Source organism: Dermacentor albipictus, chromosome 5 (assembly GCF_038994185.2).
Source record: "Dermacentor albipictus isolate Rhodes 1998 colony chromosome 5, USDA_Dalb.pri_finalv2, whole genome shotgun sequence".
Taxonomy (NCBI): domain Eukaryota; kingdom Metazoa; phylum Arthropoda; class Arachnida; order Ixodida; family Ixodidae; genus Dermacentor; species Dermacentor albipictus.
The window spans coordinates 138,606,683-138,625,963 of NC_091825.1; the positions used below are offsets into that span (position 1 = coordinate 138,606,683).

The 19,281-nt window shown below is 43.3% G+C and overlaps 1 protein-coding gene across 3 annotated transcripts; it reads left to right on the forward strand.

Moving 5' to 3' along the window:
- Positions 1 to 586: 586 nt before the first annotated feature.
- On the forward strand, positions 587 to 14,800 carry LOC135908391 (gastric triacylglycerol lipase-like). Of its 3 annotated transcripts, none has more exons than XM_065440174.2 (9): positions 587 to 855; positions 1,596 to 1,803; positions 3,504 to 3,615; positions 4,418 to 4,568; positions 8,363 to 8,455; positions 9,534 to 9,692; positions 10,893 to 10,964; positions 12,490 to 12,558; positions 14,509 to 14,800. In XM_065440174.2, the coding sequence occupies exons 1-9, from the start codon at positions 829 to 831 to the stop codon at positions 14,791 to 14,793; spliced, it is 1,176 nt and encodes a 391-aa protein (XP_065296246.2). In that variant the 5' UTR covers positions 587 to 828; the 3' UTR covers positions 14,794 to 14,800. The 3 variants fall into 3 exon arrangements, with proteins under 3 accessions (XP_065296246.2, XP_070395842.1, XP_070395843.1); XM_070539742.1 differs by having other exon boundaries at positions 605 to 667; XM_070539741.1 differs by lacking the exon at positions 10,893 to 10,964.
- The last annotated feature ends 4,481 nt before the right edge of the window (positions 14,801 to 19,281 follow it).

The following is a 19,281-nucleotide window of genomic DNA, read 5'->3' on the forward strand; positions in this document are numbered from 1 at the left end:
GTTCTATTTCTTTCATAAATACATCGCTGTAATACAAAGTCCACAAAGTATGTAGACTATTACCGAGAAAAACTACTCGATGAAACTGTCATAAAACATCGTATAATCTATTGTAAACGTGCAACAATATAATCAGTCTATGCCAGAGTAACACATGGTGCATTTCAACCATCATTTCTATGCTAAAATTCATCTGAAGACGATACATAGTTGCGCTAATATCGTAACATGCTGCTGAAAGCAATTTGTGGCAAAATAAACGGACCTATTCATAAAAAGACTGGAATAAACCGAGCGTTGTATACGTCACAACAAAATTATACAAGCCATCCACAAAGAGTGTTCTGTCATGAACTAGTGTCCTGTCAACAAGTGGTGCGCACGGCAATTGTTTTCTAACTACTGTAGACTAGAAGATAGAACAATGCACACTGCTTCGCCTCCAGCTTTCTAAAAAATGTCCAAGTGTCCGGAGTCCTTCAGCGTTTAACAAAAGCCGCAAAGACAGTCATGCTTATTTCGAAGCTGTTTGTCAAGCCTTACGTGGTTTATGGAGATGTTAGAAGTAATTGCGGAATAGTAAGTGGTCGTGCGGCTTACATTCAGGATCGTCGGAGCTACATGTTGAACGAACGTGCATCCTGAGAGAAGTTCTTCATTCTTGACAGTAATATTCACCTTCTTGCTCTACGACCTCACTCAGAAAGGAAGGACTACTGCTGTTCGCCAATGCAATAATTTTCAGCTGGCGCAACCACCATACTGCGAAGTTCCTTTTGCTGTGTTTGGCAGTCACCAAGCTAACGGAGAGTTTCGTGGTTGTGCCCGATGAAGACGCCAACAGAACTACTGTATGTGTGTTCATTCAGACATTGTCTCAGTGATGTTGACAATCTAAGCATAGTGAATCGGTTTGTAATTAACGCTACAAAAGAATACTTAAATTCCATACATGTGCTTTTCATTAACTCTTACCAAGGTGAATGAGAATACCCGAGAAAAAGCTCTTCTACGTTAAAGATAAGGTTCCTGTTAACAGAGCCATGAATGCCTTACTGATATCTTTCTAATCAGGATCTAACTTTGGCATCATTCACTAAATTTGTTAGTACGCATTTACGACTGGAAAGAGAAACCAGGGCGGATAAAGCAATGGTACAAGCAGTAATAGGTTCAAGAAAGGTGCATTCAGGGGTAAGTGTTCTTGTTAAAAGATTTCACAGGCGATGAGTTTAGGACCAAAAAGAGAGAATGGCCAAATGGCAGTGATTTTTTTCTGGAAGCACCAAAGCCTGGAGAGAAGGACAAGCCGGTTGTTATTTAAGGGGAGGATTTAGTTCAGGAGCCACTATGCAAATGCATTTGCAGAATCATCCTAAATATTGTATCAATATCGCGTAAGCTGAAAATACATGCATAAAAATGTTCGCTCGAAATGTACTAAACGATGCAATATATATATATATATATATATATATATATATATATATATATATATATATATATATATATATATATACTTCTTGTAACGCATACACAGAAAAAAAGCTGTGTTGCGCCAATATCGGGGTGCCAGTTAGCGCAAATCTTTTCAGGCAGAGTTAATAGCAAGCAAGGGCTACCCCGTGGAAGAGTACACCATCACGACCGAGGATCACTACGCCATAACGGTGCATAGGATACCAGCAGGACGGGGAGGAGTTCAAGGATGGTCAGGAACGCAAAAGACGGTGGCCTTTTTGATGACCGGGCTCGAAGGAAGCAGCGCAGACTTTGTGGTGAACATGCCACATCAGAGTCTTGGTAAGCTCTACTAGAACCTACATCGCTGATCTCGTAGTGCTGTTGCAACATCTTGGAACTATAGCGGCGTCAAAAAATCCCTCGGTATTGGGTTACGACGTATTTGCGAAGTGACTTTGCCTCCTCGTTTCACTAGGCCCAATTTTCATTGGATTTGCTATTGAATTTTTTTGTTATTATTATTGAAAGGAATATTAGGAGAGGTTGGCGCCTTTATGGTGGCACCGGCTACTCCTTGTCACTTGGCAAAGGAAACAAACATGCGTAAAAAGGGAGAATAGCGACACGAAATATGGCACTCAGTAGAACACTGGATGAACTCGTCGTGTTCAACAGCATCTTCAAGAACCGCTCACACTCGCTACGGTAGAGAAGTGGTTGTGGCGTTCTGCTATTGGGCACGAGGTCGAGGGTTCGATTCATTAACGGGGCGGCCACATATTGCGATTAGGACGAAATACAAAAACTATCCCTTGCCGTGATTCCGGTGCACGTGAAAGAACTCCAGCTGGCTAAAATTTCTCCGGGGCCCTCCATTACGCGTCTCGCTTTTCCCTGTCTACGTGTTTTTTTTTTGGACGTATAATTTGATGAATGACCACTCCTTTCCTGCCACAATCACTTACTTTCTCACTAAAAGAGGGAAGAAATCTCACACTTGTATCCCGGCCACGGCGGCCGCATTTCGATGGGGGCGAAATGCGAAAACACCCGTGTACTTAGGTTTAGGTGCACGTTAAAGAACCCCAGGTGGTCGAAATTTCCGGAGTCCTCCACTACGGCGTGCCTCATAATCAGAAAGTGGTTTTGGCACGTAAAACCCTTAATATTTTTCTCACACTTGTGTAAATTACAATCTACGTTGGCTTACTTTCACGGCGCGCAATCAGCAGTAGTTCATGTAAGCCTGAAGCTGCGGCACGTGCGGTTTTACAACATCGCTTCACCATGCCTATAGCCGCTTGTGATGCTTCAGATTGACCCTGCGAAAGCGTTCGTTCCGACAACGGCCGCCATTCTCATCTGGTTTTGCTTCCGAAACAAGCTAATGCAGTTCCCATTGTGCTCAGAGACGTGACCTTCTTACAACGATTGTTCAACCCTCTTTGCCGTCAATGGCAGTCTCTGAAAGCTCTGCTCAGTCCAGTCTCTTGTAAAGTGAGGCTGTCCATTGTCTTCCCGCCAATTCTACCCATAAAATCAGGCTGCTGTGTTTGGGCACTCTCAGTTACGAGAATGACCGAGATTTTCGCGTCTTTAAATGTATATTAAAATTTTGAGTAGATCTCACACTTTTTTTGCGCCGAGAAACGCCATATAGCCAACTTATTTGGATGAAATTGATAATGTGGGCAAATATATTGCCGCCGGCTTTTCCACCAAATGTAGTACATAGGTCTTGAGGGCACAATCGGTTCTCTCCGCGCTCGCAAGGCTTTATTTCGGTTCGCACAATCGTTAAGATTTTTTGAGAGTTTGTATCTTGCTTGACGTTGTCATTAAGTGCTAAATGACTAAGATAAACACATTAAATGAAGAAGAGCCACATCTTCTGGTGTCCGGCTATATTTCAGCTCACTTTATAGCATCAATGTAACGGAAAACTTATGGTTATCAATAAAATAACCATTAAAAAGAACATGCTTGTAAACTTCTAATGTAGGCACATTAAAAAGAAGTTTCCTTAACTTTCTGTTTAGGTTTCATCTTAGCCGACCATGGCTACGACGTGTGGTTGGGTAACGTCAGGGGCACCAAGTATTCAAACCACGCCTGGCTGAGAAAGGAAGGAAAAGCTTTTTGGGATTTTAGGTAAGTGCGTATATCAACTGAATTTGTTATTCTAATAGCAGGCTCAACGGAATAAACTTTAGGATATTGTGTAGAAAAAGAAACGACTTTACTGCCACAAATACATTCTTGTAAGCCGACTCGGCATCTCCTTGATTGTGCAGAACCACTTGCCCCATGTGTCCGATCATCATTACCATTGTCATCAGCCTATTTTATGCCCAATGTGGAACAAAGCCTCTCCCAGTGATCTTCAACTACGCATACATGTGCATTCTATCAGCCGACACCACCCTGTGTCTACAAATGTCATAATCGTATCGCGTAAATTCATCTAGTGTTCTAATTGATTGCGTTTTCTTTCACCTAGTATAAATTGTGGTGCTTGAACAGACAACCGATTATCTACTTTATGGATATATTGCGCAAAGCAAATATACGTTAAGGCTAGAGGACGTTCTTTTGTATAACTCGGTCCGTTTCTCGTTCGAACCAATCACGAAGGATACACTTTGTCTATGATTTGCGTATAATAGTCTCACTTTTTGTTTTTGGCCATAAATACAGATACAGTCCCCTGAACGCAACACCAATATAGCAGCCGCACACGCGATGTTGGATCCGTAATTACGCACTTACATGACACTGCTGAGACAGCAGCAACGTTGGCCAAAACATGATTTTATTGTTCTCTGTTTTTTCCATCCTATCTTTACATCTTCTCGTTTCGACAGGTTACGTTGCGCATAAAACGTTGTGCGAAATATAGTCACTTTTCTTCAAGCACGTAAAATTTGATGACGTCATCATTCGTATTTTGCAGTATCGACGAAATGGCCGCATACGACCTACCAGCACAATTAGACTGGGTACTTCAAAAGACGCAACAGTCTTCATTGCAGTACGTAGGGTGGTCCCAGGGATGCGGCATCATGTTTGCCTTGCTTGCGGAGAAGCCAAAATACAACGACAAGGTGGGAAGAAAAATAATATACCAGAATTACCCGCGCTCTACCGCAGCTATCAATTGCAAAGATGAACCAGTTCATGAGAGCCATGTGGCTGGTATATTTGCTTCGTTTCCAGAATCAAATGCCTTCATTCGAAAGATTTTTGTTTGGAAGGTGTATTTGTAATTTTCTGGCGCCTCGTTTTATCACTGTTATCGCATCACGAAGGCGTTAAACGCAGCGTAGCTAATACATGGACAGAAAGGAAGAGCCGGACACATACACTTTTGCGTAAATTATCTACGTTCATGTACTACTTCCTCTGCGTCCATGTAGCAGTTGCGCTCGACTCAATGCCTCCTGACGATATACTAACAAGCCCAGATCACAACCCCGACTGTAATGGCTCTTACGCCATTTCAATTTACCGCGGGCTTATCTGTCATCGCGGCTCACCGTCATGTTATGTCATCCTCAAAGTTCGCTGACTCAGAAAAACTTTTATACAAATAATAGGACATTTCTCACAAAATTTTAAACAGCCATAGCAATAGTATGATGGTTCACTGGCTTCCCCAGTTTTCGAAAAAATTCAGGTATCGCAGTTATTTGCACAAAAACACAAATGAATCATTAAAATGTTTACCGGCAGATGCAGTCGTATTGCTTATCGGATGGCCTGCGTGGAAACACGGACCACACGTGCTACAATTAGAACAATCACAATACGCTTATGACCGGTGAATGCAAGAGATGGTCCTTCTGCAAGAGCTTGTTGCGCTTCCTCTTCCGCTGCTTCGCATTCCAGGGAAAATGTCTCTTTACGATAGGCACACTAAGAAAGTGGAGGCAGCCAACCGGTTCACCAAAAAATAAAGAAAGAACACGCCGCGGTCACATTCAACCCCCCCCCCCCCAAACATCGCCAAGGTCAAAATACATGTGCCAGAAGGAGGTAGCTCATAGCACACACATAGGCGCGGTTGTACGGGGATCTTTAAAATTTTGGAGGGCGTTTAAGCTTCGCCTTTAGGGGGGAACGCGATAGCATTCAAAGATTCCTTACTTCTTCTCAGGCTTCCCGGCAACTGCAGCGTATGTAACCGTAATGTTTACCGGAAAAGGCTGGCGGCAAACGCTATGCACGAAGGCGGCATTTCCGGTAGAAGTGCGGCCACTTGCGTGGGCCGGGATGCGGCGGAGGCGAGCTTCAGCTGGAGGTGTTGCAAGGAATAGGGCGCGCCGCTCTGTTGCCTCTGAGATACGCCGTGACCGGTCTATGGATGGTAGAAGCGCTGCAAAAGAGATTTGAGTTTTCACGTAACAGAATTATGTTTTCTCGCATATTCAAATTACAATCCGACGCTATCATGCCTGTAAGTTGCGTGTATGTCGTACTTTACAATTCTTTACGTATTTTAGCTTGAGAAATTCAATTAGTTCAGCAACTAGCTTGCGCCTCATGCAAGGCCTGGGTATGTGTGGTTCGAAATTCCTTTTTGCCGAAACGACGTCTGACGCTGGGTGCCGGATGCCGGCGCGAAACACCGACGCCGGGTTTTCTGCGACACGGGGCCCGTAATCGTTGAGTCTCATTCACACCGGTGACTGACAGCGGTCACGCGACCAAGTTGGTCGCAAATGGTCACTTTTCTCGAAAAGCGACTATTCTGGGCCAGTCACTGACTGCTCGATTTAAACCAATCAGCGGCACGCCGAAGTTATAATAAAGACCGACCCACAAAAGCCCACAAGCCTCCTTTGAACTTCGTCGTCGTCCTCTCTCCTGTTGGGCTCCTGGCGTATTCTTGCGTTCCTCCTGCACTTCGCCTCGGCACCACTGCACTATTGAAGTACGGCAAGGTGAGAAATTTTTGTTGACAGTCTGCGACGCACTTCAAGCAATTTAGGCTTTTACGGCACGGAACCGCGACTTGTGACGCAGTTTGCGAAAAACATGCTGCAGTGAGTTTGAGTTCATGACTCGTACTGGGAGATGTTTGCGACTGTTTCTGTGAGCCCAAAATTATTGCAACTTATTTCGGTAGTATTTGGGCACGCTCACCGCACCAGGCGTTGTGACGCAATTAGCGAAAACCAACTCGGCCGTGTGACTCAGTTTCGCGTGCATTGAATCTTACTGGAACATGTTTTGGCGCTTTCTCTGACCTGCTTTATTATTGTAACTAATTTCGGTACCTTTTTGGGTACTTTTGAAGCACAGTGGGCGCGCCCGGCGTTGTGGCGTAGTTAGTGAAAAGCAGCTCGGCCATGCGATGCAGTTAGTTTCGCGTGTACTGAATCTTACTGGGACAAGTTCGTGACGCATTCTCTGACCCCGAACATTATTGTAATTCGCTTATTTTTTGCATACTTTTGAGGCACGCTTGCCGCGCCTGGCGTTGTGACGCAGTTAACGAAAAGCAGCTCGGTCATGGCGACAGTTATTTTGGCGTGTACTGAATCTTACTGGGACAAATTGACGCTTTCTTTGGCCCCGTAACATAAACTTTCTTTGGGTACTCACGGTTGTCGGAAACGCGGCAAGTGATTGCCAAGAATGATAACACACGGAGTGTTCATTGCGGTGGCGGAAACGCGCAAAAGATAACGCCGAGGAGCTCAAAAATCAAAACCTCGGAAATTCTGCTTTCTGAAAACCAACGCATTTGTCTTGAGTGCGCATAGAAGGCATTCTGGGAGCGTCTAGCATGGTCTGGCAGAGCGCCTGTGTTGTGGCCACTTCTGTGTATACGTAGCGTACTATCGCTTCGGTTGAAGCCAAGTTCCTTTGGAAACGCGCAGTCGCTCGTATATTTGTGCTCTTAAAGTGCAGAAAGTAAGACCCAGGAATAAGGGAATGCTTGGAAATCGAACGTTTTCGTGATATGGTATGTACCGTATTGCTTAGAATGAGTCGGGTATATTGTACCCCATGAGTGTAAAAGCGAATTAGTTTGATTTGTAATGCCGGCCATTCATTACTTTGGCACGTTTCACCTCTACACGCAGTATTCCTATAAGGTCTAAATACCAAAATGACACATGCTTGTAATTTAATTTTCTTCAGCTGATGCCATCCGGTGGAGCTTCGTGCGGGAACTATTACTGCTTACCTGGTGCCACGACGTCGGATAAATGCTCAAAAAACCCGGAACAAGCATTTCTACAGAGCGAAATAAACATTTCCTCATTTACAAGGCGTCTTACCTTATGAAACTGCACGCGGCGTAGATTCGATGGAAGCTTGCAAAGATCGTTCACAATCATTTTTAATAAATAATAAAACGATTCCCCACCAAGACTGCGTGCGGTTGAGCAGAAGACGGGAAAAAAAAGAAGAATGCCGCGCCGATTAGCGCAGCCGGCTTAGCGCGGGCCAGCTAGAGTTCAAAACGCGTGCGCCAAAAACCAAAAGTGGGAGGAGTTGATCCCATTCGTTTGGTGCGGCGCATTCAATTCGGCCACTGGGCTCTGTGTGAGTGTCCGCTTTTGTTGAATGTCTTTCTCAATGACCAAAGTGTGAAAACGAGTTTGCTGAGCAGCCAAAAAGATGCACCACGCGTGGGCAGGTCGATTGGTCGAAGTAGTACGTTTCTTTCGTTCACAAATGATATGAGTATTATTACCTCCGTGATTTATGAGCGAACACAACGCAATCCATCGCCCTCCTCCACGTTAATAGTGCGAGGGGAGATGCCATTGGTTAGGAGTACCGAAAAATGCGTTCAATTTTGTCCAAAGCGGTATGCAGGCGGATCATAGCAGGCTGGCAGTTGACATGAGCCCATGCTTTTCTTTCTTTTTTTGTCCGACAGATTCAACTTTTCCAGGCTATAGCACCTGCAGTTTTTTTGGGTCACATGACGTCGCCTATGAAACGTCTTTCTGCGCTTTCCAAACCGATGTATGTAAGTATCCGGCTCAGTGTCACGTTTTTTCTTCAACGTACCCACCCCGACAACGGGAGATGAAGGGCACTTTCAAGCCAAGCATAAAACTGTGTGACCAACGTATACACACGTGATTCCTCGCTTAGCAACATCAAAATAGGCACAAAATTAACAATAACTTGGCGCATATATTTTCGTTGCTTCTGTCATAACAGGTTGACCTGCAATGAGCTGTAGATTAGGTTCTTGCGACAGAACAGTTCGTTATGTGGATGCTGTTTATTTCTTTTTTTCGCGAGAAGTTCGAAATTCCACTGCCACACCGTGCATATGACATGCTTATATGGGGTGTCCCAGCTAACATTAGTCAAGCTGATAAACGAAAGAAACAAGATTTAAATAACACGGTGCAAGATATGATATGCACACCTACGATTTCCGGTCGTTAGACCTCCGACGACCTAGCACGTTAGGCTTTATAACTGCATTTTGCACCTTCTTTCTTTATCATTATTATTTTCTTTTACGTTCAACAGCTTGGCTACCCACCCACCGCGGTTGCTTAGTAGCTACGATGTTGGGCTGCTAAGCACGAGATCGTGGGATCAAATCCGTACCGCGGCCGCTGCATTTCGACGGGGGCGAAATGCAAAAGCACCAGTGTACTTAGGTTTAGGTGCACGTTAAAGAGCCCCAAGTGGGCCACATTTAATCTTTTTTTTAAACAACTTTGCTAACGTTAGCTGGGACGCCCTATATGCACATGTCTTAAAACGTGAAGATGAAAACATTTCCAAAGCATGTTTAGAATCCTGGGTCAGATGCTGGATCCGCAACACGCTAGCCGGTCGCACAGCCGAACCCTCACGATGCCCTGAAAAGAAATGTAAATCTAACTGCACACTGCTGTGAAACATTCACAGCAGTGTGAAAATTTCACAGCACTGCTGTGAAACATTCACATTTCACAGCAGTGTGCTGTGAAACATGCACACTGCTGTGAAACCGAATACCACAAACAAAGTACGACTTCAAAGCGGTGCTTTGCATTCTGCACTACTGCTTATCGAACACTCTTGCTCTTTCCTTGTTTCAGGATATCGGTGAGGTTATATTTCATGGAACAATACTGGGAAGACACAACGACTTCATCGACAAAATTAAGCAAATGTCCTGCAACCCAGTTTTACCAAGCATCTCCTGCCAGGTGGCTTTCTTCTTCGTCAACAGAGGATTCCCTGTTGACATAAACATGGTAACGCTATAGATAGCACGGCATTTTTTAAACAATGCACTTAATATTGCCTTTTCAGAAGAAGCTGTTTTACACTCAAGTAGAAAATTGGCAATCACCATTGTAGTTACACCAAACACACCCTAAGCGCATACATGCTTTTTCTGCGGAGGGTGCTAAATATTTCACGCTGAGGTAACTGTAATGTCTGCTTAAAGCCTCTTTCTTCAAATTTGAAGCGGCTATATATGGGTCTTCATTGTCAGGGTTGCCTGGCGGCAGCTGAACGTGTTTATTTTATAATGCATCGTTTTCTACAGTTCTGTGTGATTTGTCTATGATTCTGACTTGGCTCAGAATTCTGACTGAATCAAATATTGCGTTGTATTCAAACTTTGCAGATTATATGGCTGCGTATGTTTAGTTCACTTGTACAGCCTGCATAGTTATATGTTCGTGTTACACGTTCGATAACTAAATAGCGCATATGCAGTCCCGCATGAAAGCGCTTATACTTCAGCGGTATGTTAAAGCTATATGTGTAGAGATAAACTGCAGAGTAAGGATTATGATGATGGTTATTATCCTGAAACTAAATCCTTGTGAGTGTAAGTTTGACATTTGCGAAATATAACAAGGCAGGAACTGAAGGAAGCTAATCTAAATCTCGCACAAAGCCCTTCGCTTACTGTGTATAAGAAACTTTTGGAAATATCCCGACTTCGAGCAGCCGTCACAGTGCTTGATCCAGTCAGCGCTCGACATACGGTAAACGTAGTGTAATCTGGCTTAGTAATATTACACAACGTTGCACGCCGTGACAAAAACGTTGCACGACGTGACAGACAGCGGGCCTTAGCTTGAAGGTCAGCATTTGCAAACAGTTCATTAGCGAAAGTTAATGGTTGTGTTTGGCAGGAGACATTTTTTCGAAAGCCGTGCTGAGCAGTGTTAAAAAATTGGTTAGATTCTAGGAACATTGCTAAATTATAATACATGATATGTTCTGATAACTTGTATGGTATTTTTGTTAACGAGATGGGCCGCTAATTATTAGGAGAGAGCGCGTCACCTGATTTGTGGACTGGAACCACCTTGCCTACTTTGCAGTCGTCGCGAAGAACGGAGCACTGTAACGCCTTTGTGAAAAGTTTAGACAAAATAACAGAAGAAAACACTGCAGTGCACTTGCTTGAATTTTGAAGTTTACCTTCTCCACAGACCAGGCTACCTGTGTACCTGGGCAATAGCCCATCTGGGACATCCGTGCGCAATATCCTTCACTACAGTCAGGTAGGCTGCTATGTTTGTGCGCTCAATATATCCGATACATTTTTGTATACTATGAGACTTAGGGCAAGAGGATTATCGAATATGTGTGAATGCCAGCGTGGCCAAAAAAGAACCACATAAAGTGCGACCACCAAAGAAGGTGTTGCAGTAATTCTCGCATCACGTTCTCGATGATAATAGAATCACTTTAACTCAGTATCATTGCACCAGCGGCCCTCTTCGTGCATCGAAACGCACTATACATAACTCGGACTGCACTGCTCTATGTTCTGCAATAAAGCTGTACGCGTCATTTCTTGTTAGATCAGTTGCCTCTGAGAACGCATGCTTTAGTGATAAGCAAGATGTCCCAGCAACCATACGCAAAGTTTTAAAAAAACGCCAATATTTTGCACGAATAAAATTAAATGCATGTTCTTCACAGTCATGTTAAGAAAGCACACGTAATGTTTAGTCACTGACGTCCATTTTTTTATATAAAATCAATCAGCTAACTTTTTCATTGGTCGAATTTTTGAAGATACAAATTACTGGGTTATAGAGAAGAAATACAAAAATGAAGTGCTTCCAGCACGATAGAGCAAGGTGGCAGATAAAGAAAGCCCCATTAAGATGAAAAAATGCCATGTCACTGCGGATCCATGCGCGCAGGACAGCGGTGCCATCAAACAGTTTCAGTGGGAAAGCAAACTATTCATCTGTTACTGGGTCAAGTGGTGGTGATAACAGGAGTCTCGTTCTTTTCACGATGCGCGAACATCTCCCGGCTATTATTGCGCTTCGAGATCACGGAAATGCGCTTCCTTCAATGGGGAGTCTGAGAAGTGCAGATTGTTTTGCCGTAGAGACTGTTTGGAGGCGCTGATATTACGTGCGCTCGGGTGCGCACTGATATGGTAGTTTTCATATTTCGCGCGCTTTCTCTATTTGCCGGTAAAGGTAAACACAAGAGGTGTACCTTGCTGCAAACGCCTCGATTTGAAGTGTCTTATGAGTCTATACAAACGCCTGATTGACATCTTGCCAACTAGGACAACAGCTAAAATGCTAGATAATAATTTTAGATAATAGATTGGGTATCAGTGACTAAAACATCACTGCATTTCTCTGCAAGAGTGTAAACAATGTGCATATTGTATTGTTCATTTGGAACGATGGATGTTATTTCTTTACTCGGTACATGAAGGCTACCCAGTATATGCGCTCGGAAGCTCTGGTCCAGGCGTCCATCGTCTTCCTGATATTTTAACTCCAGTGCGGTCAAGGTACACGCTCAAAGGACGGGTTGTTAGATGAATGTGAAGTACGTCTTTACAATTTGTTTACGTATTCTGATTTATTGGAACAAAATATTTACATGGCATAGATTGAAGGTGGTAGGAGTTAAGTGTACCTACGTTTCGAAGTTTTCAGTACACAAGAATTTAAAGCTAAAAGCATTGCTTAAGTGAAGGAGTGGTGTCCCTTGAAGACGGTGGCACAAACGACGTCCGCCTTCACGCTCTGATGTCATTATTCATTTCAGTTAACAAAGTCGAAGAGATTTCAAAAATTTGACTGGGGACCAAAAAAGAACTGGAAAATGTACGGAAAGGTACGTGCTCCCGTGCAAGATCGTTTCGCGTTCAGAAATTTTGGCTGGAGAAAAAATGTACAGTTGATTTGCGTACCCTCTCTTAAAGTGCAAGCACCCCGCTTGCACTTTAACAGTAGCACATCAACAGCAATTTACAATAGGTAGCGAAGCACTGGAAGTGGTAAGGGAATACATCTACTTAGGGCAGGTAGTGACGGCGGATCCGGATCATTAGACAGAAATAATCAGAAGAATAAGAATGGGCTGGGGTGCGTTTGGCAGGCATTCTCAGATCATGAACAGCAGGTTGACATTATCCCTCAAGAGAAAAGTGTATAATAGCTGTGTCTTACCAGTACTCACCTACGGGGCAGAAACCTGGAGGCTTACGAAAAGAGTTCTACTTAAATTGAGGACGATGCAACGAGCTTTGGAAAGAAGAATGATGGGTGTAACGTTAAGGGATAAGAAAAGAACAGATTGGGTGAGGGAACAAACGCGAGTTAAGGACATCTTAGTTGAAATCAAGAAAAAGAAATGGGGCATGGGCAGGACATGTACTCAGGAGGGACGATAACCGATGGTTATTAAGGGTTACGGACTGCATTCCAAGGGAAGGGAAGCGTAGCAGGGGGCGGCAGAAAGTTAGATGGGCGGATGAGATTAAGAAGTTTGCAGGGACGACATGGCCACAATTAGTACATGACCGGGGTTGTTGGAGAAGTATGGGAGAGGTCTTTGCCCTGCAGTGGGCGCAACCAGGCTGATGATGCCCCGCTGTACAAATTTGAATGCAAATTTATTCAAAAGTGGTACCTAGCTTTGTTATTTAACCTTGAAAACAGATGCAGAGATGCAGAAAACACTGCAGCCATTCCAAGTCAAGTGACTTGGAATGGCTGCTGTTCTGCTATCACGCAGTGTGGTGACAAAATGTGTATGCTTTGGCATTCATTCCCTTCTCTGCCAGTTTTCACTTCAGCTATCAAGTGACTTCCCCTGAATCAGCGAGGTTTCTGTTTATTGCGAGAACCACTCTGCGTATATCCCAGGACGATTTCTTTTACTAACATTTTAGACGACTAATTTATGCTAATGATGTTTCAAGTGATGGTTTATTCAGTTACGTTTTGTGTCAAATGTTCTATGAAATCACAGAACCGCAGCACGCAAATGTGCTATCAAGATGGAGCTTTCAAGAGTTTTTCTTGAAATTACACTTCCGTCCAAGAAAATGGACGCAGCATTTCAAAACTGCTTATCGTGAATAAATCCCACAATCGAGATTGTTCGGTTTTTCAGTCGGTTGTCGTGGAAAGATTAATATCGAAAGTACGTCAGCTACTTCATTTCTTTCGCCTACAGTGACAGAAGAAAAATATGAAAATATAAATTTAGGCGAAAAAAGATGCAGCTGCCATCCCGCACAGATCGAGAAAATATAAAAGTGTGATCTACTACAGAATGCCAGATCTACGTCAGCTAAAGTATAAGCAAAGAAGATGCAGTGCGTACTTGATTACTACGCATACGATACACTCTTATTAGGCAGCTGTTGATCACCTGATAAGTTAATAATTATAAGGTGACGCGTGAAACAATGGCTGAATTCACAAGGCTTCCGTCCGTGAGTGCTCTTTTAAATGGCCAGCCGGCTTCGTTAATGATGTGCTCCATATTAAGATTGGCTGGTATTTTCTCCTTAGAGCAATACTAGCGTAAGACGCTTTTGTGAATTCGGGCTCAATTCAGCAAAGACAACGCAACAGTCTCGCGCGTGGGCACAAAATAGTCGTGAAAAAAATAATGCTCCTAAGTTAAGGTTGTTTGTTGGTAGGTATATACAGGTAACGGTATCGGGTTTTTTCTACGGTTGGCTGAACTACATCGCCTACCGCAGTGGTTTCCTGAAGCTTATGCCACTTTGCTTTTCGATATGGCGCTTTCAGAAAGTGTCCTTCATTGCAGCTACTACCACCGAAGTACGACCTGCGCAAAGTCAGAACGCCAGTAGCCATCTACTGGGGCGATGGAGACGTGCTCGTCACCCCACGTGACGTAGCCCGCCTCGCGAGGAGCCTGCCCCATGTTGTACTCAGCTACAAGGTGCCCGTCCCCGGCTTCACACACTTTGACACTGTGTGGAGTGTCACCGCTTGGAAGCACCTTTACAAAAAAATTTTAGAACTGATGACAAAGTACTCTTCTTCTATATCAACTGTGCACGTCTCGCCCGAACATTCAAACGAATGAAATAAAAAAAAATGTGCACACCATTCACACTATGGGAATCAATGTTATGTGAAGCATTATGCAGGTATCTAGCTATCCAGCGCTATTTGGGGTTCGGCAAAGCGATACGAGATGGACCAACGTGTTTGTGGATGTTGAGTAGTTGAGTGTGTGGGTCAGGATCATATTACGTATGCGTGACGACAGCCGGACCACTACGGCTGCGTCGAAGACTGTTGTATGGCGGCAACGGCACAATTCCTATGCTGGCCTTTAGGCACGAGCTTACGATAGGGGGATTGTTGGATTCGAGACGGTTAGTGGACGAGGGAGTAAGCGAGAAAAACGCGGTTCTGACATCATGAATGACTACGCGTTATAGAACTGTATGGCTATGTAAAACAGTGTATGCAGTGTAGTGCAGTGTACTCCAAAGAAACGTTAAAACATGATTAAATTTGTCGATCATGAAGTTGGCACAACGTTGCAAAGTTTCAAGGTAGCGTTAGCTGCAATGAGGAGAGTACTGTGGAAAGTGGGCCGGTCACGGAGATAGTTCAGTCTAACACGCAGCCTCAAAGCATGAGCTGTCACGAGGAAAGAAAACGAAAAAGTGGCACGGGATGTACCTGTCCAGTCTTTCAAAGAGCTAGCTGGCTTTGGAACGCGTAAAGTATACTTGCGATGAGGACCTAATCCGGGCAGGTGCTAGGAATCAGGCCAAGATCACGCGATCGCATGCTCGAAGCATTTTTAATGCTGCGATGCATATCTGACCAAGCAGTCATTATGCAACAAGACTTAGAAAACGAACAGAAAGGGGATTAACCGAGGGGCCCGATTTTTATTAGTCATATCATAAGAAGCCAATAAACATTGACGCCGAGGACAACATAGGGGAAATTACTTGTGCTTAATAAATTAAATAAAAAACGAAACATTAATGGAAATGAAAGTGGGTGAAAAAAAAAACAACTTGCCGCAGGTGGACAACGATCCCACAACCTTCGCATTTCACGTGCGATGCTCTACCAATTGAGCTACAGCGGCGCCGTTTCCCCATCCACTTTTTTGGGTAGAACCCTGGGAGTGTTAGCCAGCTCCACCACTCACAGGACTTGTCGGCGGACATGGAACATCCTTTCTACCGCAGACTTAGAAAAGGCTTTTGTAAGAGTCAACCACGAGAGACTTCTTTCATTGCTAAATTATTTGAAAATAGGATCGGTTATTTCAGAAGGTGTTCAAATGGCCTATGAATATTGTTATAGAACTGTTGTTGTCAACGAACGCGTGATTGACAGTTTTCAAATTGTACGCTCCATAAAACAAGGAGACTCAATATCGAGTTTGTTATGTGATATTTATCTGGGGTGTTTTTGTACAAAGATAGTACTATGCCAGGAAATACATGGATTCAATTAAACGTCAAGCAAAATAAAACTCTTTCATACGTCGGCGATATAAGTTTGTTTCTTTTGTGGCAAAATGCGTGCAGAATATGGAGTGGTAAAATGTTTTATATGTCTTGTAAGCAAACTGGTAGCGCTGTCAATAACGAAATATGCGTGGGCGTATGACATGGTTCTTCGGAAGCAACACCTGAGAGGTTTTAGGATATGTGCTGTACTTACTCACCCGTTAGGTATCTTGATGTGCCGCTTAAGCAGCACAAAGATCAAACGGACTTATGAAAATAGCAGACTGAACGAGCTTCAGAAAAGACACAAAATGGGGGTGGCAGCAAACTGTCAATATTTTCGCGTTTGGCGGTGTTTATTCTGTTTATTTTATCCAAGGTGTGGCACTTGCTCTAAGTGTTAAGCATGTCTCAAATGAATTACAAAAACTGCACAGAATGGTGGCAAATCTCGTGTGGGGATCAGTGTGAGAACGCGCCAGTAGAACTAATTTGTTTGGCGCAGTAAGAGGGGGAGTATGTTTAGCACCATTGTTTTTCCGACAGATAATTTCGCGAAACATTTTCCTGAGCTATCAAAGTAAATAATTTTTGAGAACGATATTTCAAGTGAGGCTTTCTCGAGAAATTTGGGAATATTTTTGTGCCATCAAGAACAGTTGGTCATGTTGGCGTTCAATTTTAATTACTTACGAGAAGCGGTGGCTGCCTTTTACCGATTAAAAGTTAATTTCTCCTTTGAATACTTTTGCAGAGTGTCAAGAAGAAAAATTTATAAGGACCTAGTAAGTACGATGCTGCCAGTGCCGGTATATAGATTACTATACCATGCAGGTAGTCATGAAGATGTTATGAAAATGGTTAAAGAATGCCTGTCAAAGCACCTACAAACACAAAGGCAATACATTATAAAAAGTGTTGACGTTGCAAGTTTCAGGACCAGAAACAAGAATAGTTGCTTTTGTTGGATTACCAGGCAAACTTGAAGCCCTGTTAGTACTATCCGGCAAGAGCTTTGCTGGAATCGTATCTATTCATATGATTATTTTTGACTGACTGTTTAATTTGTAGCAAGACCGTAATAGAGAGAATAAAAGCGATTGAAGCCTAGAAGTTACAGCTGCGAGCTGCTGTGCTCGAGATAAGAAGTTCGATCCCTACGTCGGTCACACAATATTTCCTTCTTAATAAAGTGAGGCAAGACGGGAACCTACCTGCCTACCTACCGCTATGTGCCCAAGAATTCGGCAAAAAGATGCTTCACATTAAAACATCCGATACCCTCACTATACTTGTGCTGCTGTGCATTTGATTTTTCAAGGTACACTTTTACCATTAAAATCATTGCAGAAGCTGTCGTTTTCCTATACTTGGAGTGCTGGAGATGATAGGTAAAACATAATATATCCAGTTCTCATGTCCAGTCAACTTTCGTTGAGCACCGCAGGATGCTTTTTTTTTTTTCGTGTTGCGCATAAGTACCAGCCACGTCTGCCTGCTTTAGATATGCATGTAGAAGTTCAGAAATTTTGAAACCGGGAAAGATAAACTGTGAGAGTACGAGTTTCTTTGTTGCCCAACGAAGTTTCCAAACGTTGGAAAAGTATCCTGAAGTATTGCAGCATAGCCAAGCAAGAATACCAGCACAAGGGGTGCCCACAATTAGGTAATGATTATTTCAGCTTATACCTTTTATCGAAAATTTGTAGTAAATTGTTCGAAACTCTCACATTGTAGATTGGAAGATGTTCTTTTGCCCTTTTAATAAAGAGTGAAGGTTGGCTACCTGCACATACACAGACCATATTTTATAGCTGCTTGTCCAGACGTGGTGCACACTGTTGCATTTCAATTTAATATTACGATTTCACCAATGCGAAACCGGAATCAAACTTGTCAGCAAAAAAAAACAAAAAGAGAAGAACTGGCACAATTACATCCCGTTCATCGACCCTCACTCCCGATCGAATCTCCCAAGGTATCGAAAGTCTGCATTTAGCGTTGTCTGTCTCTCTAAGACCTCTCCCTGAAGCATGATCCTACATATATTGCTCAGACAGAAATTCGCCTTCGAAATGTGACAGGGCAAGAAATTCAAAGTCAAAGGAAGCAAGAAACCTCTGTGGCAGCTTCCTCACTAGAATAAGGCAGAAAGCTAAGTTAAGTTCAATGAATAACTCAAATAAGCGGCAGTGTTAGCGGTACGCCTTTCTCAATTACGGCCAACAATAGATGCAAGATTATTCCCGCTGTTCGGGCTCACTTTCGAGGTTCGGGCTCGCTTTCTGGATTTCGGCTGAAACATCACGGCATGGAAACACCTTTACAAAAAAATTGTGGAAACAATGAAACAACACACCTAAATAAAGTCGTGCATGTCATGTTTTAAGAATCAAATGAGTAAAAAATGCGTAGGTATCTGCATTGCACAGCTGCAACTGTTCACTTTCGCCTTAAGATATACTCGCTTTTACCGACTGAAAATTGTCGCAACGATGAGGTCGTTCATGTATGATGAGAGGCCACAGAGAAGGTATGCAACAGCAATCTATACCATTTACATTCTTTTTTTGTGTTGTTGTTGTCTCCCCCCTCTCATTCATCTCTCATACAAACTCAAACCATAGCCTTTTCCGAGCATCACACCGTTCTTTTCTGGCTAGCTATTCTCTTCCGCCACGACGTGGGGCAGCATCTAAGGCTCTTACTACTCCCTTCTCGCGATAGTTACTTGAGCAATCCACAGGAAATCTGATAAGGTTTTACTGTAAACTCTGCACCAAATCTATTACAACCCTGGCACATATTGTTCTAGTCTTTTGATCGAGTGTTGTACAAAGAGTTTGTGAAAACGACTGCAGGTACGTGTACAATACAGGTAAGCGTCACATACATTCTCACAAAAAGAAGCAAGATTCCAAGGCATACGCTGCAGCAAAAATGAAGGATTCTCCAAGAGATGACCCTAATGTATCGAAAAAAAAAACAAATTTAAGAAAGTACCTACGAAAATGTAAGATGAAGGGTCTCTCTTTTATATTTCAGGCTAACTGGTTATTCCTGAAAGGAGCCTAATGACGCCGCTACTA